The 25998-nt window shown below is 34.3% G+C and overlaps 3 protein-coding genes across 3 annotated transcripts; 1 reads left to right on the top strand and 2 right to left on the bottom strand.

Moving 5' to 3' along the window:
* Positions 1-6968: 6968 nt before the first annotated feature.
* LOC144557992 (uncharacterized) lies at positions 6969-7493 on the bottom strand. The gene has a single exon (XM_078306679.1). The coding sequence runs from the start codon at positions 7491-7493 to the stop codon at positions 6969-6971; it is 525 nt and encodes a 174-aa protein (XP_078162805.1).
* A 14722-nt stretch (positions 7494-22215) lies between these two features.
* LOC144558203 (uncharacterized) lies at positions 22216-23089 on the top strand. The gene has a single exon (XM_078306980.1). It carries the CDS (start codon positions 22258-22260, stop codon positions 22906-22908), a length of 651 nt encoding a protein of 216 aa, XP_078163106.1. The 5' UTR covers positions 22216-22257; the 3' UTR covers positions 22909-23089.
* A 640-nt stretch (positions 23090-23729) lies between these two features.
* On the bottom strand, positions 23730-25998 carry LOC144558452 (pentatricopeptide repeat-containing protein At1g02150-like). Its single transcript, XM_078307294.1, has 2 exons — positions 25543-25998; positions 23730-25098 (listed from the first exon to the last, which is right to left on the bottom strand). Exons 1-2 carry the CDS (start codon positions 25915-25917, stop codon positions 23932-23934), a joined length of 1542 nt encoding a protein of 513 aa, XP_078163420.1. The 5' UTR covers positions 25918-25998; the 3' UTR covers positions 23730-23931.

Here is a 25998-nt window from a genome sequence, read left to right as displayed (position 1 = left end):
ATGCACGAATCCTTATTGACCGTTAAATTAATATTCGACGTCCAAGATTCAAACCAAACCATATAAATGCATGGCCTCACTCATTTTGTTTTAGGGTTGATATTGTTGTACTGTTTGTGAACTTTTATTAAGCTTGCATTGCAGAAATATTGACTGAAGAAATGTAAAATTTTAAACTCAACTATTATAAAAAAATTTGCATATGAGAAATTGATCAACAGATGAATATATTTTTTCTGAATTATTAAAAACATGTATAATAATAGAGAACAACGTAATTAACTGCCTAAGAATCTTTGTAGAGAATATTAAATGAGTTGTATAATTTAATAAAACTTCATTTCACCTTAGACACAACATAAAGATTATGAATGCGAAGAAATATATGAAAGTGCATGAATCCTTTGATTGAAATAAATTAGAAAAATAAATAAATTGAACAATATTAAATATAACGTGGTATCCGGTATCCCTTATGCTCATTTAAATAAAGACTATGCAATTTACAGAAATAAATAAATAAAATGATCGGATCGATTTGAAAAATAGCTCCTTTGATTCTCATGATTGTTTTGATCGGAACATATTTTCAAATTAAATCATCATTATTATTATTATTTTTTGATAGTGGGCTAAAACAATATGATATAGATAGTCAATGCTTTATTAGTGTCATTGAATGCTAGATCTGTATTATGTTGATTCAATTGCTATGTATGAAGTACTAATCCTCTTACATCAAATTTGCTAGGAACCAAATTTTACAAAATAAATACATTTCCTTGATATGAACCGTTTAAGTAGTTTCATATATAGTAATATTCATTGGATTTTTTTATTTTATTTTTGCGTACTGCATTGAAAATATTTAATACAAGATAAATTTTGAATATTACATCATCATTTTTTTTTAAAATTTTGATCGAACAACACCAATCGATGCCCATTGGACTAGCCCCTCCTTCATCCGGATGTTGGTGGAGATATACATTAAGCTCTTTCGTATATATGACCAGTGATTTGTTAGGGTACGTTTGGACGGAAGTTAGAATAACTAGAATAGTGAAATTTGAGAATAATAAATGAAAATAGAGAAAAATAGTGATTTTCAAATTAGTATGAAAATTGTGCTATCGGATCAATGGTTCACTGGTCAGACCAGTGGATCAACCTGTTTAACCGCTGATTTTAAAAAAAAGTTAAAACTTAATGTCCCAAACTTTACCTGAATATTTACTTTTGCATCTAATTCTTCTTTGTACTCCAAACTCCTAAATGAGTGCAAGGTTTCCTCACTAGGATTGCATTATCCAAAATACACCGTCCTTTTAGAAAAGCTGTCTGAGAGTTCAAAATAAATTTTCCCCTGTGTTTCTGTAACCTTGTTGTTAACACCTTCATAAGCAATCTATACATTACATTTCCCATGGTAATTGGTCTATAGTCTTTTGGACTATTTGGCTCATCCACCTTTAGAATAAGTAAGATATTACTTGCCATCCATTCCTTTGGCAGTTTTTTTGTTTGGATCACCATCTGCAACTGTCTAACCACCTCTTCTTTTACCACTTCCCAATAATGTTGCAAAAACCTGGTCGGCATTCCATCTGGGCCAGGAGATTTATCCGGCCCCATACGGAAAATAATTTTCTTTACCTCCATTTCTGATGGTAGCCGCATTATAGCAGCGTGATCTTCAGGTCTAATTTTTGAGTCAATATCTGGGCCTAAAAATTGAAAGAAGTCACTTGCATAGGCCTAGTTTAGCTTGGTCCGTTGAGCCTAATATTTCTCTATTTCTTTTTTGGCTTTGTCAATTTCAAATTGGCACTTCTCCTCCAGGTGTTGGTCTTGGTAATTCGGGTGCAACATCTAGTTTTGGTATAAACTGTCACACCCTAAACCAGGAATTCTGGGTTAAGGTGTGATCAACCTCGCCTCGTGCTTAATTAATCATTAAGCACGCAAGGCTAAAATAAACAAAGTAAAAATCAAGCAACAACGGAAACATAATAATATAAAATATCAGCATCAGTCACATATCAGATAATCAAATACAAATGTAAATATCATACAGTCCGATCCGTCTCGGATCCAAAATAACATCAGTCTAATGAAAGGGGATACATGATCTACCGAGCCCGTATATATATCACAGGAAATGCGAGACTCGTAAACCTAGTCAAAAGTCTAACCCTAACTAAGTCAAATGGCGTGGCCCTCGGGGACAGCTCCTGACATCTCCTGCTACGGACCGCCAAAATCTGTACCTAAAACTTACGAAACAACTTGTGGGTGAGCGACGAATCGCCCAGTATGTGACCCAGAATTATCCCCTCAGGGAATCCTCTACGGTCAAAGCACTTTTATTTATAAAATGAATATAATTAAAATATGCACATGTGTGAACCTATAATAGTATCTAATATAATTTATAATACTTTTGAATGTTGCCATTATGCGATTATTCTATTATGCCAACATGCAGAATAAACCCAAAATAAAATCAAGGAGTAATATCGGATATAAATCAAGTCGGAATCCAGTACTCCTTGCACTGTGTGCCCAATTACAATAACAATAATAATAATATGGATAAAGTAAATCACCCTGTGCCGTGCAAATAGGATCACAAGATCCAACAATATAATCCAAGGACTGTGATCAGAGTGCAATGATACACGTTGCCTAGTGACATCGCGCATTGCTCCACAAGAACAGCACACTAGCCGATGGTTATATCAAAATCCGATGTGTCATCTCACCTAACGATTCATCACCCAAACATATCCAATAGGAGAAATCATACAATGCAGGTCGTAAAAAGTTAATCTCTTTCCTCATGAGCAGGAGAGAACTCTACCGTCTGGCCAGTCCAATAGGTACACCACGCATGATTCCACAAGGCTCGAGACCGGCTGAGACCGGTTGAGTTCGGCTATGAGTCCGGCTATGAGTCCGGTCATTGGGTCCGGCTTGAGCCCGGCACAACCGTAGGCTCCCGTTGACCCCCGTTGACTCCCGTAGACTCCCGTAGCTCCCGTAGGCTCCCGTAGCTCGACCTTGGAATCCCGTTCTAGGCAAAGTAGCTCCTAATGTAGGGAAGGAATAAAATCCCGAATCGTATCGTGCCACAGAACTCGAGATCGAAACTGCTCACGTCAAATAGTAAAATGATCGAAAATGATATATAATCAAGTTTATACATATAATATAAATCCTAAAGCCATCCAAGGATCAAGTGACCCTCAGCTCAGTGGCTGTCGGGCCGTCCCATGCCAAGTGACACCAAGACGGAACGAAGTCACTCGGCTCTGCTCAACTCTCACCAATGCATGCGTATGCACGTATCATAATAATAATATATTGTCTTCCACGAGAAGGAGACAACTAATAACCTAATATTCTAATAATATATTTATAATATTATTTAATTATTCTACTCCTAAAATACAGTAAATTCAGGTTTTTCAGGATTTATGCAATTCTACCTACAGTGCAGAAATGATAAACATGCTCTAAAATTTTAATGGAACTACTTAAAATTAAAGTGCGGATGTCAGGTCAGATGGATCGACTGGTAAGAGTACGCCCACGAAAGAAAATAATTCAGATATCTCACACCTGTAGGGCTGAAGTCTCTGTGGCTAACCCTCAGCGAAATCAGCGGGCTTCGCGTATGCTCCGAACTACAGGTCGGTCGGATCAGTCCAATGATCGGACTCGTAAGGAATCTGCTGATCTGAAATTACGTAATTTAAACTAATTAAAATCTACGCTAAATTATTCTAACCCTCGCCCCATTTAATGTGTAAGTTAAATTCTCGATTATTTTGGTTTTATAAATATTACCGAGTTAGTCAGTCTGACTGATCCGGTTAGTCAGATATTAATTATTTACTTTCATGCCATTGAGCTTAGCATTAATCTTAATTTATAAGTTCGTCAGATATTGATCATTCACTTTGATCTAAATTAATCTAATTTAATCCTAAAATAATTTATATGTTTAATAATTTTAATTTGAAGATATATTGCTTGCAAAAATTCTAATATCGAAATATTCGCAAAAATAATTATTCGTTAGTTACGGAAATTTTAAACGTGTCTTACCTATTAATAGATCATAATTACTTATCTATTTGATTTAGTTTAACTTAACTCTAATCATTTTAAATCGGTCGAAATGTACCTTCGAAGGTTAACTTATTATTAAAAATTCCTAATGTTATTATTTTAATAAAATATGTAAATTGTGCAATTATTACTAAACTATATTGTTAGTTTAATATATTTTAGTTAATTTGATAGTTTAGATACATAATTTGGTTTTACAAAATTTTAGATAAGAAATGTTTACCTATTTTACGTGTTTTTAATTATTTCTAACTAAGCCGCACAATTCGATATTTTATAACTACTCTAATTTTACGTTTATCTTAGTGTTTCGAATCTAAGTATAAAACAATACTTTTCATTGCTAATTAATTGTCCTTTTATTAATTAGCAACGAAGTTTTTATAACAGTTTCGAAAAGTTAAAAAGTTTTAATTAAAACTTATTTATTAGACTTTTATTTTATTTAACGTGTGGAGTGTTTTAGTTTGATTTGTTTCAACTCATTGATTATTACTCTTAAAAATCATACATTTTAAAGTTCAAGTTACGCGTGTTATTTTATTCTACTTAAGCGACGAAATTCGATATTTAATTATTAACCTAATTATATCGCTAAATCATCATTTTATAAATACGTATAAAATAAATACTTGTGTTGTTAATAAATTTTCCTTATCAATTAACAACGTATAAAATTATGTTTTCGAAATTAAAACTTTGTAACGCAAATTTTAATTTTAACCACGGGTTAGGTGTTTTTATCCAACAATTTCATATTTTGGAAAAATTCCAAATTCCATAATTTTAATCCAAGGCAAAGCCCAAAAAAAGCATTTTCCAATTATTTATTTTCCAAGGGCCCAAGTGCAAATACATGCATATTTTCAAAACAGACCCTACTAAATTTTAATTATCCCAAGGACCTATATTTTACAATTCAACCCCCAACTTCAAATTATTTACGAATCGGTCCCTGTCAGTTCAAGCACAGGTAAAAACAAATCACATCATACCAGAAAATTACGGGACTGGTACACTGGTACCAGTCACCTACACATTTCAACAACACATCATCGACATACACAGCATCAACACAGAACCAGCAAAAACAAGTCAAGGCAATTGGTCAGAACAAGGCACAAGCCAGACCAGTAAAACAAACAGAACAGAGCAGAGAGCAAGGCAACAAGCAACCAAGCACCACAGAACAGACCAGCAACAACATAACAACAAGGCAGAATAGAGCATGGCTATAGGTCAGATCAGAGGGCCCGGCAACACAGCCTCGTGCATTAGTTTGTCGGGAAAATCAACAACCCGAGTAAGCGTAAAAATTCAATATTTCGCAGCACCATCAAAGACAAAGGTAAGGTGCTAAACTTACCCGATTAGAGCAAGCACAGAGGGGAGTAGTGAATACGGCCGGTCCCAAGGATATTGCCTCGTCTCACGGCCGTCGGAAAGAAATCAACAACACCACCAGATTTAAGCGTCTCCAAGCACCAATTAGCACCGAGAGACACCAGAGATACAAGCAAGCAAGCAAGCAAAGAAAACTCCTAAACTGTCTAGGGTTTTCGGATTCTCAAAATCTCAAATAAAACAGGAAACAAGGCAACGAGAGAGAGGGAACAGATTTTTCTCAACACATGAGAGAAAGAGGAGAGGCAAAACCCCACAAGAAACATAGGGGGGTATATATATTACCCGGGTTCACACAAGGCAGCAGGTACGGAGCAGGAAGCACGGCCAAGCCCCCTTGTCAGAGGGTAGGCACGAGTACAGCACAAGTCGCACTGGGCAGGTGAAATCGCGCACAAGTCAAGTACGGGGGAGGGGTTTTCTGACAATCGACGGGACTGCACGAGAGAGCGGGAAATTAGTTTCCTTCTATAGGAAGGAAATGACAGAGGGAGTGAGAAGAGTTCTCGGGTGGGGCCGTAGTTCAGAGAGCCAAGAGAGGGGATGTTAGGGTTTTGAACGGGAGAGATGGAGGAGGCGGAAAAGAGAGAAAGGAGAGGGAGGCGGGGCTCCACTTCGTAGAGAGAGACAGAGGGGCGGAATGGAGAGGGTGAGGGCTTGGACCCGAAATTTTTATTCAATTGGTTTAAATCTCCACTTTTAATAAAATTTAAAAATCAAGGGAAGGAGATGAAATCAGGATTCGTGCAGGATCAATTCGTAGGGTTCTAAAATTTCAGAAGTTTATATAACTTGATCGTGTGATCTAAAAATATGTTTCCTTTATAAATTCGAATCGAGGTTCCGTAATATTTTTACAATATCGTACAAATATTTTTGCAAGTGTTTATATTTTAAATTTTAGAATCCGAATAACTTGATATTAATTAGTATATACATATATATAATTATCCAATCAAATTCTATAACTCATAAACGAACAAAATTTGTAACTTTTATATAATGTTTTCGTACGAAAATCTCGTATAATTATTATCCAAAATTAGATCGCAACATATTTATTTATAACTCATTTTGTTTTACTTTTAATTTTCTATAATTTAAGGTATATAATTTCATAAGTCAATCATATTTCGAAATTTTAGATTTGTTTTAAATTTAATCAGATAAATCTGATCGATCATTAGTTTAGTTAGAATATTTTATTTACTCTAAAGATCGGTTTGGCAATTAATTATGTTTTAAAATTTCGGAATATAACATAAACAGTTTTGAGCTTCATGCAATCTGTTTTGTGGAGACCCTTGCTGTTTAGCTCAATCCCTAATATTAGCACTCAATTTATTCATCCTTTCATGCCATGTTATATTTCTATTTTCCTTCCAATCTTCTTCCCATGCACCCTTAAAACCTTCCACATCAAACCACTATGATTCCATACGGAACCTCCTCTTTTTTTCTTTTCTCCCATCTAGCCTAAGCATTATTGCCCCATGATCACTCTGAATACGAGGTAAATTATTCACATATGTTTGTGAATGCATCTGTAACCATCCTACCGTCGCCACCACTCTATCTAGCCTCTCATGGATTGCCTCGGAGGCACTCCTTTTGTTTGTCCATGTGAAAGCTGGACCCTTAAACCCCATATCAATTAGTTCTCCCTCGAATAGGAACTCTTTAAAATCCCGACTATTCTTGTTTAGAATCGGATCACCACATACTTTCTCACTTTCATCCGCAATAGCATTAAAATCACCAATTACGCAAACCGGTGTTCCTTTTGCTATGATTCTCAAAATTTGTCTCCAAATTTGTGGGTTTCGGGTATGGTTTGCATCCCCATAAACACACACTAGCTCCCACTCTACACCACTTGCATTTGTAACCGTCGCATGAATAAGTGACCTCGATTTGTCTTTTACTTGCAATCGAGTATCCCTATTCCACATCAACACAAGTCCCCCAGACCAGCCATATGTCGGTACAAAGAAAAATTATTGAAAGGCATTTGCTGAAAAATATTTATGGTTTTTCTAACCGAACACTCGGTTTCCGCAAGAAAACAAATATTCACATGTGTCGAACGGAGGAGTGCTTAAAGGAACTGCTGCTTACGGGGGCCTCCAATTCCCCAACAGTTCCAAGAAATGAGATTCATTGATCTTGTGGAGGTGGTCCTTCTTGACTCACCTCCACCATTCTTTTTTTGTTAACATGGTAAACCGATGCCTCCTGGCCATTAGCTCCCATGTTGTCATTCTGGTTAGCATCTACCTGCATGGAAGACTGCCCAGCATGAATTGGCCCAGTAACTGAACCTATGCGCTTAAGAGAGCCTCCATAACAATCAGGCCCTTTTGAGCTTCCCTGACCTTTCCTTTAGCCCGTCTTTATTCCCTTATGTCCTGACTTGGTATGTTCAAGTTTATTTCTGCCCCATGTCTGTACCCGCTTCTATCAGGTTCAGAAATTGGTATTTCAACCTTCCTCTCTTGGTCTGGCACCCACAGAAGATAGACATGTCTCCTACTTTAACAGCTAGCTTTGTGTTTGGCATGGAAAATGCCCCCTCATTTCTTTCTATTTGGGTTACCTGTACCGTCACAGCCTTTTAGGCTACATTTATGGTTGTATGCTTCAGCCATTGGACCCGGTGCATCAGTACCTTTACACTCATGGCCTGGTGGGTTTGCCTCCCCTTGTGGACCGGTGTATGAGCTCGAGGTTGAGGAAGATGATGATAGTGGCGGGCTTCTTTGTTCTTAGAGGCGAATTAACTTATCGTGTGCGTCTAGTAGTGAAGATCTGGCCTTTTCATAATCTGCCGGTAAGTACCTTGCTTCCAGGGAAACATCGTTTAGGTAGTCCCACGCCGTTATCTCAAAGTAGAACTCTTTCCAGACCTCTCCGTAAGGTAATACAGAAGAGTACGATACTCTCTTAGGATCAATGCAGCCGAGGGGTAATGTTTATTTCCCTCCTATTTTCTCCCCACATATTTTCCTCATTAATTTCCATGACTTCTCCGAACCCAGCCATAACCATCTTAACAAAACAGGGGTGCCAGAATTCTTCAGGAAAACGTGTGATTTTGATATTTATCTTGAATTGCTTCTGTTGGGAATTTGCATCCTTAGAAATATCCCATCTCTCCATTTGCCACCCCGACTTCAGACACCACTCTTTTCCATTTTTGACCACTTCATCCTTGACTATGCCGGGGGGTAGTTGAATCAAGTAGAAGTCGGTAAATTTGCGTCTTTGTGTGAAGCGTTCAGGGGGACCCCCATAAGTTCTTGCTAGATACAGCTGGACTTCACAGATACACCCTTCACCGTAAACGTTCTAGTCAGTGGCTCGCACCATAATGGACTTCTTGAGTCCCTCCAGTAGATATTCATGTACGTTGTCAGTTGGTAGGTATACGCATCCTGTGGTGACCTATTTTGTACTCATTGGGAAATTTCTTTCCATGGTAGTTCCGTGAGAAGAGGTTTTTGAGATGATTTTTGTGTAAGGAGAGTTTCAATAAAAGAAATAAGGAGGTAAGTTCAAAAGCACATAGTAAAACTCAACAGGGAATAAAACGAAGACAGTAAATTCAATAGCAAGTATCAAAATAGTGGAAAACAATCAATGTGGTGGTTCCGTGCTGTTTGTGCATTTATGAGTTATCAGGTGTTGAGGAATAACTGTTTAGGATTTAGGTGTTAGGTAGATTGATTTGTTTAATAGGTTGACAGCTTGGGTGGGTTTTCTCCTTAGAGATGGGGAGAAGAAAAGGGGAGGAAGCCATTAATGCTTTGGGGATTTCGTATCATGTGTTGTATACCTTAATTAAAGGATGACTATCCGATTGGAACTCTCCTGGGACCATAGTGGATCTCAGCCGCACGGGCCTATTGTCCTTCCACAGTTGAGAGCGGGATGTATTCGCTGCTCTGTGAAACCAGCCTCACGGATTCCTCTCCTCTCTACGATCCAGTCAACCCAGACCTTCGCCTAAGCCGCTTAGATCAACTGCCCAACTTGGAACGAGTGGGCTGTCTAAGAGCGGGATGAGATCCGGTCCAAGGAATCAGACCAATCGTTCAAATCATCCAATGCCTCCGCTTGGATTATCAGAAGTAAGGTCTCAAATGAATTGTGCTTCAGAAGTGATATTAGAACCATTTTTTTTTAAATATACCTTCCACAAAACAAATCATTGTTTTTGCAAAATTTTAGATTTACTCGGATCGCAACATGAAATGGTGGTCCCATTCCTGAAGAGCCGCCATTTCACATTGCCGCCCCGCAAAAATCAAATTCTCCAATTGTTTTGTTGAAAATTTATTGATTGGTTTACTGATTTTTAAAAATAGAAAGAACATATAATAATTTGAATATGTTAGAAAGAGCATCAAACAAAATAGATAAAACCTCTTATAATTTAAATGTACGAGAAGCACTCCAAAACATTTTTCAGGCATGATTTTTCCCGGCTGTAACAAAAAATTAAACAATTTTTTTGGTGTGTTACTGGAAAAAATAAAAATGATTTGTATCTGAATTATTGATTCCGGTTCAAAAGTCACTTCTAGTAAATAAATAAATTATAGTGGTCCTTCTAATACATTCAAATTCTAAGACACTCCATCTGTTTTTAAAAAAATTGTTTACCATCATTATGAAATGTCAAATCAAATTTTTTTTTAAAATAAATGGAGTAACTTACAAATTAAATGTACTAGAAGGATAAGAATAATTTTTTTATTTTCATAGAAATGACTTTTGAAACATGATCAATAATTCAGATCTAAAGCATTTTTTTTTCTAGTAACGCACTAAGAAATAGTTTATTTTTTTAAAAGCCGAAAAAAATTTTGCCTAAAAAATATTTCGAAGTCCTTCTGGTACATCTAAATTATAAGATGTTTTATCTATTTTGATTTATATTCTTTCTAACATATTCAAATTATTAGTTGTCATTTCTATTTTTGAAAATATTAAACAAATCAATAAAATTTTACTGAAACAATTTAATTATTTGGTCTTTGTGGGGCCGCAATGTGAAATGACTGCCTCCAAGAGTGGGGCCGCCATTTCACGGTGCGGCCCTGATAAATATGGAGTTTTGCAAAAACAGTGGTCTTTTTTTGTGGAGGGTATATTTAAAAATTCCGGGTATTAGAAGGGAGGGGAGGCGGCAATGAGGGATGACATGACCTGATCGAAGTTTGTTTACTTGATTCAAAATATTAAATTTGAGGGGAAGAGGAAGAGAGAAAAGAATATACAAAGTTACAAACTAATTAAATTTTGTGACTCTCAAATTAGAGCGCAAAGGAAGTTGACGCTTTACACTGTTCTCATTAACTCATTTCTCCTCCCCTTTCTATATGGACTCCATAAAATTGTTTAAATTAAAAAAATAATTGCAAATTAATTAGGTTAAACTAACATTGATAAAAATATCACTATAATAGTATAATTACATAATAGTGATCCTAGACATTATTATTATTTTTTTAACAAAATAACTCCACATATCAAAGTTAAACCATAATATCATTCTATTGAATAAATCAACTTTTTAAAATTTTAATTTATATGTCCATTATATATATTGTTTTATTCTTAAAAATAAAATCCTCATATATTTTACAGGAAAAAAAATGCCACTTGAAGAAGAATATTAATTTGTAGCCCAAATATTTGTGCCATTGTTTTCCGTCGTCAATTTAAAAAAAAATTAAAAAGAGGAGGGTTCCAATGCCTCATTTTTTTTATACCTCATCATATCTCATATTTTATATCTTCATTTTCTTCATATTCAAATATCGTTCAACATAATATCCATACTAAAATATGGTTAGGGATGAAATTTTATAATTTTTGAATTTTTTTTACTATTTTTTAAGATGGGTAGAAAATCATTTTTTTTTGAACGGTTCAAAAACAATGATTTTGTAGCTATCTTAAAAAATAGCAAAAAAATTCAAAAAAAATATAAAATTTCATCTCCATGCATATTTTAATATAAATATTTTGTTGAACGGTTCGGATCGACAATTTGGACTTTGAAAACGAAAATATAAAATATAAGGTATGATGAGGTATAACAAAAATGAGGTATTAGAACCCTCATCAATTAAAAAATAACAAAATTAAATAAGTCAACTTTTATTAAAAAATAGTCATAAGCTGATCGACCACTAACATCCTAATAATTAGTGCTCTACTTGTATATCCCTTAAATCAACCACTATCAATGGTCTATCTTTTGAAATCCCACAATAGCTTTGACTTATTAATTATGGTTTGCAGAGCTTATTAAAAAAGTTGGTTTCCACTAAGATAAGTTTCCACAACACTACATGAAGATCAAATTATATATATATATTTTTTATAAATTTCTTTAACTATTTTTCAGATACGTAAAAAATCACTATTTTTGAATGATCCAAGATTTTTAAATCAAATATGATTTCTTACCTATCTAAAAAAAATGTAAAATTTGGTCTCAAATTATATTTTCATATAAAAAATATATTGAATGATTCGGACTGAATGTTTAAATTTCAAAAACAAAGATATAAATTCAAAATACGAATCACTCGGCAATATGCATATTAGTGATTTGAAAATGGTCCGGTCCGGTCCAAATCCAACCGGGACACGGGTCACACGGGTTCAACGGGTCGGGTCACACAGGTCCGATTTTTTGAGACCAACCCAAACCCGTGCTCAACCCTTGGTTCCCACGGTCTGGTTTGGTCCAGGTCTGAATTTATGGAGGATTTTTTTTGGGTGGGGCGGGGAGGGGGGGAGGTAGCCCATTTAAAAAAAAAAAACGAATTCTAGGGGTTGGGAGGGTTGGAGGGGGGTTAGTACGGGTTGGGGCGGGTTGGAAGGAGTCCGGTCCGGTCCGGTTTAGAGCGGGTTGGGACGCGTTGGAAAGGGTCAGATCCGGCTTAGAGCAGGTTGGGACGGGTTGGAGCGGGTTGGGTTTGGTTTGTAGTGGGTTTAGTCCGGTCCAGTCTGAGTTGGGACGGGTTTAGTCAGGTCTGGTCCGGTTTGGTTCACAGGTTGGAATGGGTAAGGTTTAGTATGGGTTGGCTAAAAAATCTTGAACCTTACCCTTACTAGACCCGTACCTAGTAAAGAGATGGTCCGATCCGAATTTGAAGAACGGTCCAGTCCAGTACAGGCCCGGTTCACAGATTGGCCAGTTCGATCCTGGACTGGGTGGGTTTATCGCAACACTGATGCATATCACCATAGCGGCATAGCCTCACTCATTTTGTTTTATTGTTGTATTGTTTTTTTGAGTAAAAATAGGGATCAAGTTCCCATTTCATTGATAGAAAGGTGTTACATGAGGATGTAGCATCCAGAAAAAAGAAAAATAAGCAACAGCCAAGTGGCTTTTATTGTTGTATTGTTTGTAAACTTATATAAATTTTATCAAAAAGTTTGCATATGAGAAATTGATCAACCGATAAATATATATTTTTTGAAATATTTAAACCATGTATATTAGATAACAACGTAATTAAGTGCGTAAGAATCTATGAAGAGAATGTTAAATGAATTGTATAATTTAATAAAACTACATTACACCTTAGACGCAACAAACAGATTGTGAATGGGAAGAAAGAAATGAAAATATGCATGAATCCTTTGATTAAAATAAATTAATTAAACAATAGTAATTATAACGTGGTATCCCTTATGCTCATCTAAATCAAGACTGTAATTTCTAGAAATAAATAAATAAATGCAAAGACAAAACATCATCCCCAAACGCCTCATTTGAATCCGAATTTTTTGTTTATACCATAATAATAATAAAAATTAAAAAAAAATCAAAACACTCTGATTTTGGGAAAATTTTACATCTACCTGAGCCGCCAAACTAATCTGCAGCTTCATTCTTGAGGGCCGCAGATTGGCTTGGCGGCCTCCCAAAACATAAAAATACATTGTAATATTAATATATTTAAGTTTTCAGAATCCTTCAAACCAATCTGCGGCTCTAAAAAATGAGGCAGCAAATTGGTTTTGGAGTCCTGGTAGATCTGGAATTCTGAATTCATCATAATTTGAGGGTTTTTTTTTTTTAAAGTGATATAAATAAAACTTTCGGCATTTCAATCAACTTAATTGTTTGGAACGGGAAGTCCGTTTTAGAGCCCATTTTTTAATCAAAAGCATTAGCACACCGACTTGACAAAGTTTTGAGGATTTAAAGAGACTTTTATGGGTGTGAGATTGGCTATCTGTATCTCACATGGATATAGACTTTATAAAGCCCACCTCAAAAAAGAGGAGCATTTGTATGCGATTCCAGAGACTACCTTCACCCAAAACTTTAATGTTTAGAAATATATAAAATATTTCAGAGGAGGGTTCAAATGCCTCCATGTTTTTGTGCATCCATCATGTCTTCATCTTTCTTCATTATTTTCAAAGTTCAAACAGTTGATCCGAACCGCTCAACCTAACCTCCATACTAAAATATGTTTGGAGACCAAATTTTATATTTTTAGGAATTTTTTTATTATTTTTTTAGATAGGTACAAAATCAGTAAATCTGAACCATCTAAAAACAGTATTTTTTGTACCTTTCTAAAAAAATAGTAAAAAAATTCCTAAAAATATAAAATTTGGTCTCCAAACATATTTTAGTATGGAGGTTAGGTTGAGCGGTTCGGATCGACTGTTTGAACTTTGAAAATGATGGAGAAAAATGGAGACATGATGGAGGCACAAAAACATGGAGGCATTTGAACCCTCCTCAATATTTTATTGTAAAAGGGATAAATTACCTTTTTTTTAACATGGAAAGAATTGGCTCAATAATTCAGTCTATTTTATTTTCACAATTTGCACACCAACTATCACACAGTTAAAAAAAAAAAAAAAAAAAAAAAAAAAAACTATTGATTCAGTATCTTTAATTTATGCAAATTTAGGTGGGAGGGCACAATTTTGACAATATCTATAGTGATCGAATAAATTATTTGGTCCCTATAGTTTTTAGATTTTTTTGTGGCTTGATTTTCAGAAATTGATTCCGTTCCTTCTAGATGAAAATAAAAGTAATTCATTTGTTTTCCAATAATTCATTTTTACATATAAAAATAAATTGTTGACAGCTGGTTTATTGATTCGGTTCCTTCAATTAGATGAAAAAATGGCAATTCATTTGTAATTCAATAATTCAATTTTTACATTTCTAAATATAAAAATTGTCGACAGGGTGCCTTATTGATTCGGTTCCTTCCATGAGATGAAAAAAAGAGAGTAATTCATTTTTTTTTTTCCAATAATTCATTTTTTTACATTTCTAAAAACAAAAATTGTGACAAGGTTCTTTAGAGCATTTACATCGTAGCAACTCAAATGAGTTTCTAAATAACTGTTAGTCACTTTTTAGAAATTAAGGTCTTTAAAGTTTCTAACTCTCACATTTTTTAAATTAATTTTAGAGTTTCTATTAAGCGACGTCAGCAATATATTAAAAATGAGAAATAATTTGAGCCAATTATTTGGTCAGGATAGAATTTATAAACAGTTTCTTAATAAGAAACTCTTCTACATCTCTGAAACTGAATTAGAAACTCTAATAATACTAGAGATGTAGATGCTCTGATTTGGTTCCTTCCATAAGATGAGAAAAAGTAATTCATTTGTTTTCCAATAATTCAATTTTTACATGAGAAGGAATCAAGTTACAACAATTTTTGAGTTACAACAAGTTACAACAACAATTTTCTACATTTTCAAAGTCCAAATCGTCGATCCGAACCATTAGATGTGATCTCCACAATAAAATGTGCTTGGAGACCAAATTTTACATTTTTTGGAATTTTTTTACTATTTATTAAGATGGGTACAAAAACTAGTCAAATTCAGACCATTGAATTTTGTACCCATCTTAATAAATAGTAAAAAAAATTCCAAAAAATGTAAAATTTGGTATGGAAGCATATTTTATTGTAGAGATCACATCTAATGGTTTGGATCGATAATTTGGACTTTAAAAATGTAAAAAAATGATTGTAACTTGATCCCTCCTCTTTTTACATATCTAAAAATAAAAAAAAATCTTGTCGACAGCATGCCTTCACCCGTGATCGCAAGTCCCAATCATGGAATTGCTTTCCGTTCTATTTTTGGACATAACATATTACACAAAATCACCTAGAATTTTTCTTAATTATATCCACTCCAACAGCCAACCAACTTATTAATATTTAATCTCGCCACTTAATTCGGTCTCATGTTATCTTAATTTGCCCATAATTCTTAACCGTGCGGTGGTGGGTCCCTTGGTGTTCATGGATGTTAAAATAAAGTAAAGAACTTCCCTTTGTTTGATGTATACTGTGGTAGTCGGCCACCAGAACAAATTTTCAGAGGTGCTACTTCTACTCGATTACTTGATTTCAATTTGGTACTAAATCATATTTGGATTGGAATTGATCTGGATCTGATTAGTTTGGATAGAATATGGTTTAAAAAAAATACAATTGGTTAAATTATGAATATGGTTACAAAATTAATAATTTAAAATATGATTTGAATCTGAACGGACATGATATTATAATGGATAAGATATAGATTTTATTTAATTATCCGAACTATAATTGAATTTGACATGATACCTGTATAAATATCTGATACAATACTAATATAATTATTTATAGTTAATTAATATTAAAACATAGATTAATAACTATTGAAAAACAACTTATTTGTAGGAACTTCTTTTTAAAACAAAAATTTATTTAAATATTAAGTTATACTAGAAAGATACCGAATTGTTTTTTCTTCTTTTACTATTTAAATGCAAAACAAAAGGCAAGTACAAAGAGAAATATTGGACAAATGAAAATAAATGAATAAATGGAAAAATATGATCTAGTCAATCCATAGATCATTTCAATTCCATTAGAAATGAGAACATGGAACGAAAAAAAATCATAATATCATATCATAAATTAATCATTATGAGAAGATCATATTCAAAATTTTACTTTCCAAAAATTATATCTCTTTCAATATTTTATTTTTAAAAAAATTATATCTCTCCTACTAAATTCAAAAAGCCATTAATGAAAAACTAAAAACTTTTTTTCCAAATACTTGTGACATATACCCGACCTGTCTCCGGATCCAAACTGGACCCGATAATTCACATACAAGTTATGAGTATCTATCTATCTGGAACCGAAATATTGAAAATGAAATGTCTAATAATATATGCGGTATCTGGATGGCTTTATTTGCTGTATTCCTATGTATTCTTTTGAAAATTTATAACTCTTATGTTTTATTGGATGGGATTACTAGGAATTAAGTTAAATGACTATTGTTAAGTCAGAAAGCAACATATAAAGGCAAGATAAGATGCTAAAGGAAACTCAAAGATAGGATCTTGCACGCATAAAATGAATGAAATCTTTCTTTTTTGAAACATTTTGATCTGTGTTGTGTGAATGAAGGATACGTAGTTGAACAGGCTACTTTGCTAGCTAAAATGCTATTCTGAGTTAGTTTGCCAAGAAGCAAGAAGGATTGATTGGGATATTATCTTAAAAGCGTGGGGATTCGGTTTGAAAATAATAAGTATATAGATTGAATTTTGAACCCGAACACTTTTAAAATATGAGTTCAAATATAATAGTATCCGAATCCTACTCGACCCAATAGCACCTCTACTAATTCCTAAAAAAAGGAAAAAGAGATATTAACAAAATTATTTTGACTTTACGCAGATCAACATAGATAAAATAAAAGTATACATAATTAATGCGTTAGATGAAGTTAAAATAACTCTTTTAATATTTTTACCTTTTTTTTTTTAAAGATAGAATGAAAAGTGGACACCACAAATACAAAATGCACCATGCTAGTAATTAGTTTTCTCTATGTAGAGATTATTCACGAGACAATAAAAGAATGATAGTGATCTTTTTATTTTATTTCAACTGTATACATTCTAAATATCCTTTACAACACAACAACTAAAAATAGAACTTAGCATTATGGGGGTAAAGAATTTAACAGAGCAGTTTTGACTTCATGGTACGCACGGTTCTATAGTATTGAAATAAAGCTGCATATAGTTTGTGTGCTGCATGAAGACAAAACTGCTGTGTTAATGAAAATGTTAAGATGCTAATCCAGATTGTTAGATTGGTCTATTTAACTTTAAGACTTGTTGATGTTCTTTTTCCTTTTTCTTTTTAAGGTAATTGTTTGAACCACAAATTTACCAATAAAGGTTTATTCATTGAGGAGGACTCAAATGCCTCATTGTTTCATGCTTCAATCGTACTCTAATATTTTTATTTTCAATTTAAAAGTTTAAACAGACAATCCAAACCGCTCAACATGATATTCAAGTTAAAATATAATTGGAGATCAAATTTTATTTTTTTTTAAATTCTTTTACTATTTTTAAGATAGATACAAATTCACTGTTTTTCAGAAAATTGTGGACTATCTACAAAAAAAATATCATTAGTTGTTGTGGTTCAACCTTAATTTAATGAATACAAAGTTATGCATTGAGTTCCCCTTTAGCAATTTTATTGAAATCCGAAGATAATTTAATTAATGAGGCACCGACATGGCGACATCACTTAGTGCTGTTGCAATAGTCAAAACTCAAAAAGAAACGAATATAGATATTTATCTTTGTTTACCTTTGGATAAGATTCGCAGATTTTTTTTTCATTGCTTGACGATGTCATTCGGTTGTTCATCGGTTATAAATTCGGTTTCAAAATATAACCGAACTGAAGCGAACCAAAATTTTATTTCAATTTGTTTGATTTGTTCGGTTCAAACTGAAATATATTAATTTTTTTGTTTATAACAATTGATTTATAATAAACTGAAGTATATTAAGAAATAAACCGGAGCAGTCCAAACTAAATTCATAATAAAAGTTCATAATAATTCGGTTTTAAAAAACAAATCGAACTGAACTATTAAAAAAAAAAATACCGAACCGTTTGGTTTAAACTAATTCGGTACGGTTCAAAACTGACTAAACCGGACCCAATGAACACCCTAGATGTCATTACATCAAATTCATCATGAATTCAGATCTCAGTATCAGTATGATAACTACAGGAACATAAGTGGTACTGGTACATAATCAAAATTAAAATGAAACGAATAAATAGGTACTGTTGGTATTGTCAGTAATTATCACCAAAGATTGGGACGGTGGTGGATGTCTCTGCAATCCTATTCTTCCCTTACAAATAAAGAAAAGAAAACATAGCCTACAATCTTTATTTTGTGCTAGTCTCCTTCACAGGTACCCCCTTTCATACATGAATTCTGATCTGATCAAGGTATATATCTCATTCTGTCAAGTTAGATCTGAACCGAATATTTTCTGACTCGATTTTGACTAATTCATGCATACTCTCCACATTATCCTACTACTCAAATAATTCTATTTTAACTTGTTGATTTTTTTAATAGAGATTTAACTTGTTGATTAAGACATCATTAATTTTCAATAGGCGAATTGTTGCCTTGTTTGTATTCATTGTATATAGAAATACTTAAATTGTATACACAAATTTCAAATTATCCTTCAAGTTGGTCTTCCAATTATTTCGATTTATTGGAGCTAAAAGAATTGATACTAATCAGAAGATAAAACAATTGGGTTCTGTGCACGAATATGTTAGCTTCATATTTCTATAGTGAGATATTTCCAATATGAAGAAACTTGGTAGATCTTATTCTTAACCGTAGAAATCGTATAAAATTTGACAAAATTGTACATCTTTTCAAAGTTGAAATAAATGTCCTTCCTTTAATTTTTTTTTTAAACCTCATTTTTCTCTTTCTGCCCCCTCTAATTTTCCTCTTCTGCCATTTACTAATAACGAAGTTTATGTGACCCGTAATATAACCATGGCCGGTCTTGAAGATTTGGATGCCCGGGGCGAGAGAAAAATTTGTGGTCTTAATATAAATATTTTTTATTGATATATTAATAAATCATACAAAATATGAGAGACATAAAGCCAATAGCCTTCAAAATAAAACACATACAACGAGTCAATGAATAACATACCAACATCATGCTTCTTGATAAACCAATTCTAAAACCTGCCTTGTATTTTCTACTTGCACAAAAACCACGTATAAACCACATGATTAATTTATTCACTATTTTCACTAGTCTCATTTTGAAATACATTTGTTATTTCTTCATTTATCTCATTTTCATTTTCATACATATTTGTTGTTTCTTGATTTACCCCATCTTCATTTACAGATACATTTCTTGTTTCTTCGTACACCTCACTTTCAACTTGGTCTTCCAAAGACTCATTTTTTGATTTATTTTTTTTCCAAAGTATTTGAGTAGAACCTTTTTGAGGTTTTAGTTTTTCTTCTCCCTCTCTTTTTCTATTTATTTTTTCGTTACCTGATACATGTTTTCTAAGAAATATTGTTTTAAATTAAAAGATAAAACAAAATAATAAAATGATAAAACCTAGGTAATGAGGCAGAGCAGTCAAATACAGATGCCGTTACCGCTACCGCTGTCGCGCCGCTGCAGCACTGTCTCGTGAAAAGAATAAGATTTCTTAATGTCCTTCTCCTTTATTTACTCGTTTATTAATCTACAGAGAAGAAAGGGCGGAACTAGATTTTCAATTTTCTAAGTTTTTAATTTTCGTAGTCACATTAGTTGGCACTGTTAATTCTTCAACAGTGAAGAATTGGTATGTTTCAAAGAATCAAAATGAAGAAACTTTGATAAAACGGTAAAATGAAAAAAAAGGAATGATTGATATCTTTCCTTCTAGCGAAGAAGAAAAATTATTAGGCATATTTTTTTGTCGTTGCGCGGCTGTCCGTGAATGGAAAGATATTTCATCTTTCTGTTTTTTTATTTTAACGCATATAATTTTTTTTTTTTTACTTTTCGGGGCCCTTTTGAAATTTGGAGCCAGGGCCATTGCCCTGGGTGCCCTGGGTCAGGGCCGCCACTGAATATAACTTTGTTGAAAATTTGAAAGAAAGAATATTTTATTTCAAATTTTAGGAACAAGACATTTTCTAAAAATTTTCATTGCAAATAACATTTAAACACGGATATAATCTGTTAGAAGAACTTTGGATTTGGAGATGCATATTTTTATCGAGTCTAGCTATGATATCAATGTTATTTCAATCTACATAGTACTAATTTCAAATCTATCGAATTGACTTCAAATGACGAATTCAAACGTTCTAATCAGGGGCGGAGGCAGAAATGTTTTGAATGAGAGTCATTTTTTCTAATAAGAATGATGAGTAGAAGAGAGATAATATAAAATAAAAAGTGTCACATGTGAGTTTTTGATTAAAAAAAAGTTCTAACATGCTAGAAATCTCTCAAATTATACACAAATTATTTTTTTTTTAAAGAATAAGAGTTAATAGTATAAAATTTCACAAAAAATATGGGGTTCAATTTATTGTACATGTAGCATTTTACTATAAATTATAGAAGAAAATTCTACTTCATTATTAGTTTTTGAAAAAAAAAAATGGGGGTCAATTCACCCCCATTCTACACCTCTCTGGTTCTAATCGATCTACTTCATTAATTTTGCATTTACATGTAAAACTTATAATTTTTTGAATTTATTAGTATCCAAGTCAAGCTGTATAATGTGAAAGTTTTTAAGTTAATTTTAATACATTTATTTTTTAACATTTTTGACCGTTTAACTTGATACCAAAATAACTCGAACAAATAATTTGTTTTCATGTAAACACATCAATTAGTCTTTTGAAATCTATCCAATAAACTTTAAAATTAGTGTCATATGACACTGATATCATACTAACAGGACTATTTTATCTTTTGTTATTCTAGAAAACAAATAAACCCATATCCTCTCAAGTAACTAAGGAAGTAAAATACTTTCGGTTAAGCCAAAATCAATATGGTACCTATTTGCACCACCTTGTTTGGATGGAGAGTAGAGAAAGGAGGGGAATGGAAAAAAAAGGAAAACTTTCTGTTAAATCGTGTTTGGTTGACAAAATTATGTCAGAGGTGAAGAGTATAAGAGGGGTTGAAGGATACAGGAGATGAAAGGTTTAATCTTGTATCATTGTAATCAATATAATCAGTTTCTCTTCCAATTTGGAGTGTAACAGATGGAAATAAATTTTGTTGCAAATATTATTAAAAAAATATAACACAAATGTTCAATCCTATATCTTATCAATATAATTCTCATACAAGTTTTTTTGGCACAAACCTACAATAATCACCGAATTTCTTATTAACCTTCTAAATTTTAATCAACCAAACAAAAAATTAAACTTATTTTCTCTCATTAATCATCCAAACACATTGATCTTCCTTTCTATTCCATTCCATGATCTTCTATTCTTTACCTCCCCTTCCTTTCTCTACTTGCCATCCAATCAGGGTGTTAGGATATAAGGAATCCGTTTTAAGATTCGTGTCAAATTGAACTGCCGACATAGATCTCATGCATTGCACTGGATCTGAATTTTATTCTGAAGGACCTGAACTGAACGGCTGAACCCCTCTGTGACTCTTTATCCGCTAACCAATTTGCTTTTCCAACTGAAACCCGTGACTCACATCTTTATCCTATAAATAGCGGATATATGGTCTAAGCATATACTAAACTACACAAAAAGCAAACAAGAGAAATGCCAATGAACATTCTATACACACTGCCTACAGCAATTGTACTGTTAACTTGTGCTTTTGCTGAAGATATGGAAACACCATCCAACCCAGATCCAATGGAGCAGATACCACCTCCTCACGGTCCCGGTTGGACCGGAGATAGTGGGTCGGGTCATGGCTCTGGTCCTGATGGAAGTTGGGGCTATAATTGGGGCTGGGGAGCAGGTCCAGGGAGTGGCTTTGGCTACGGCTCAGGCTCAGGCTCAAGCTCAGGCTCAGGCTCCGGCTCCGGCTCCGGCTCTGGCTCCGGCTCCGGCTCCGGCTCCGGCCAGTCTCCTGATGGTAATGGGAAGGGATACGGCTTTGGATATGGAAGCGGATCGGGTACATCATCTGGGTATGGAGGTGGAGGTGGTGGTGGGGGTGGTGGTGGAGGTGGAGGTGGTGGCAGTGGCAGGCATGGTAAATATGGTTTCGGGGTTGGATACAGCAGCAGCACTGGTGGCAGTGGATTTGGTGGTTCAAGTGGTGGAGGAGATGGTTCTACTAGTGGTGGTGGAGGTGGTTGGTTTGGAGGCTTTGGTACCCCATTTGGAAGAGGCAAAGGTTGGTGGCACCCGCAAAATAGTAAAGGCGAGGCAACGGCTTCCCAAAATGAAGGCCATGGCTAAGAGGCAAATCTCTTTATTTGAAGAGAAGGTGTGCCCATGCAGGAACATGAACAAGTGAGCGAGATTAAAGACAATATTAGCTTATAGTTTTCAAGGAATGGATACATAAACTGTGAAATTTACTGTCTCTATGTAAGTAAATAATATTATGCACGCAGAGACTGCCCTGTTACTGGCAAAATGGTTTGCCTGTGCATTCTCCACAAAACAAGGAGTGACTAGTGAGGCTATGTTACTATGTATAGCGCATATTGATCCGTACTATAGATTATTATCTCAAAATTTAAAATCTAAACAATCAATCCTAATCGTTGAACATAATCTCTATATGAAAATGTATTTGTAAATCAAATTTTACATTTTTTGAGTTTTATATTTTATTTTTTTAGATAGGTAGAAAATCACTTGATTTTAAAATTCAAAAATTCAAAAGTAGTAATATTCTACCTATCTAACAAAATAGTAAGAAATTTCTGAAAAAAATGTAAAATTTAGTATGCAAGTAGATTTTCATATAGTAATCATGTTGAACAGCTCTATCTGACAATTTGAACTTTAAAAATGAAAATATTGATTTAGAAATTTTTGGTTTGAAAACAAACAGCTAATAGTTCAACCATGCAGAGTGCCAAATGAACAATCCCAGGTACAGTTACCAAGTAGCAAACGTGTATTAAAATTGCTAAAGAAACCACATTATACATTGCTTGGTGTAAAACATGTAGTGTCAACGAAAAGAGTTCAAATCTTGTCATTTCCTAAATAAGAAATTACCATATTACTAAAACTTTTAAAGCATGATGAAAATGACAATTAGAGACTACCATGAAATTATGAACTTACAAGCATGATTTAAAAGTTGCGTGTCAGATAAGAGATAATTGACCAACCATTTTTAAATCAACATAAAAAACTATCAAAAAAAAAAAAAAAAAAAAAAAAAAAAAAAAAAAAATAATAATAATAATAAGAGAATAGTGACAATAATAACTAATGTCAATATGGGAATAAAAGTGTCTAAAATCAACCACTACCCACTAAACTATATTGCCGTATGAAAGCCCGATATGGCTCAATCTCATCCAAACCATCCCTTTTCAAAATCGCAACCACCTGATCAAAACACTCACTTTGCTCTCTCTGCTTACACAATTCCAACAAATCCTCAACAAATTTCGGCTTTGGCCACCATTTTTTATCTCCAGCTATAACCATAGAACACGAGATTGCCTTCTCTAAACAATTCATGGCCTCACTCAATCTATTTTCCTTCAAAAAACCTTCACCAAGTATTACCCATGAAACTTGGTTTGGCTTCCCTCCTTGTTGTACCATACGGTCTAGGGTTTCACTTGCCTTATCAGACAACCCATTACGGCAATACCAACCCATTAACACTTGGCAAACTCTCAGGTCCAAGCTACCTCCACTTTTAGTCCACTCTTCATATACTGATTCTGCCCCTGCCACATCATCAACATTTAAAAGTGCTTGTATCATGGTTTTGTATCCATTGTTTAGGAGTAAACTAAAGCTAGATCTATACCACATCCATATCCGGTAAATATCCTCTCTCTTACCAATCTTCGCATAAAGAGGAATAAAGAACAGAAATGCACTACGGTCGCGACCTGTAATCCTCTTCTCTGCCTCCCTCAGACAAACTTCGGCCTTGTCCAATAGACTAAATTTGATATACTTACTAGCAAGTGTAGTGTAAATGGACCAGGTTGCATTTACATTATCCGATTCCATGACTTGAAGTACACTCTCCATTTGATCCAAATCCTGCATGGCAGCAGAATTGGAAATCCATATGTTATAGCTATAAGTATCAAATTTTATGTTCCTTTCTTTCATTTCTTGTATGAGTTTCATGACATTAGCATGCTCGTGAATATCAAGGTACAGCGTCATCATGACATTATATGGTAATGCGTCCGTTACATACCCATTTTCATGTACAAAATCAAATGTGGCCTCTGCCTTTTCCTTTAACTTGTGTTGCGCATATATGTTTAAAAGAGAGCAGTAGGTGCGCTTGTCTTTGAAGGATTCTGATAGGTTTGAGAAATATTGTTCGGCAATTTCGGATCCCCGCACCTTGCCTATTAAGTCCAGCATGACAGCCATGTCAGCGGAATTAGTGGTGAAGCGGCGGCCCCCTTGTGCCACCATCCATTCATAAACCTGAAAAAGACACCCGTCGGTCAAAACTTCAGAACTCATATATATGCCGCTTTAATCATGAGCGTACCAGCATGTACCAGGTAATGGTACCGTTACCAGTACTGGTCTTTGAAAAATCTCTTTTTGTTGCCATCATTCCACTCAATTCCTTTTTCTAGATACTTGTTACTAGAACTGGTACCCCAATTGACTGTAATTGAAGACCTAACTGGGATTAACTTAAGACAAGTTAAACAGATTGACCAGTAAATCAACGTACAGTGAAGCTTAATTAAGCTTGGTTTCAACACGGGCACTTAAATTGAATTAATTGGTTATAAAGAAGTTCAATCAAACAGCTAAGAGCTCCATGTTTTCAACTGGGTCTTGATTGACCATGCGACCATCCAATACTAAATGAAAAGAATGATTAAAATACGCACAGGGAAATAGGGAATATATTACCTCAAGGGCTGAATTGATATGGCCAAATTTCCTCAGTTCTTTGGCAACCCGACAGACCTCCCACTTAGTCAGCCTCTTCTCCAGTGCGTCCCACGATTCAAGTATACTGGAAGCAGTCTTGCCTTCCCTTCCAGCAGGCAGGATTCGGCGATAGAGCGAGCTCCAATGGAGATTTCGCTTATTCTCGAAATCCATTGCCCCATAGCTGTGCACTTGTGATATACTCCTCGACACTATGACGAGGCATTCTCTCTTTTGCTCCTTTGATCTTGAAATGGAGTGGTGGAGGATGGGACAGAGGCACGGCGCCGGTGATCTCGTAGAACGGGAGGAGAAAAATGGAAGGGAAGAAGAGAGAGGCGATCGGAGAAGCATAATTTTTATTTTTTTCTAGAAAGAGAGCAGCAGGGTTTATGGGGACCGACGACGGAAGGATATCGTTTGTGCGGTGAGGTA

Source organism: Carex rostrata, chromosome 8, assembly GCF_964058835.1.
Source record: "Carex rostrata chromosome 8, lpCarRost1.2, whole genome shotgun sequence".
Taxonomy (NCBI): Eukaryota; Viridiplantae; Streptophyta; class Magnoliopsida; order Poales; family Cyperaceae; genus Carex; species Carex rostrata.
This window is presented reverse-complemented; position numbering and strand designations above follow the sequence as displayed.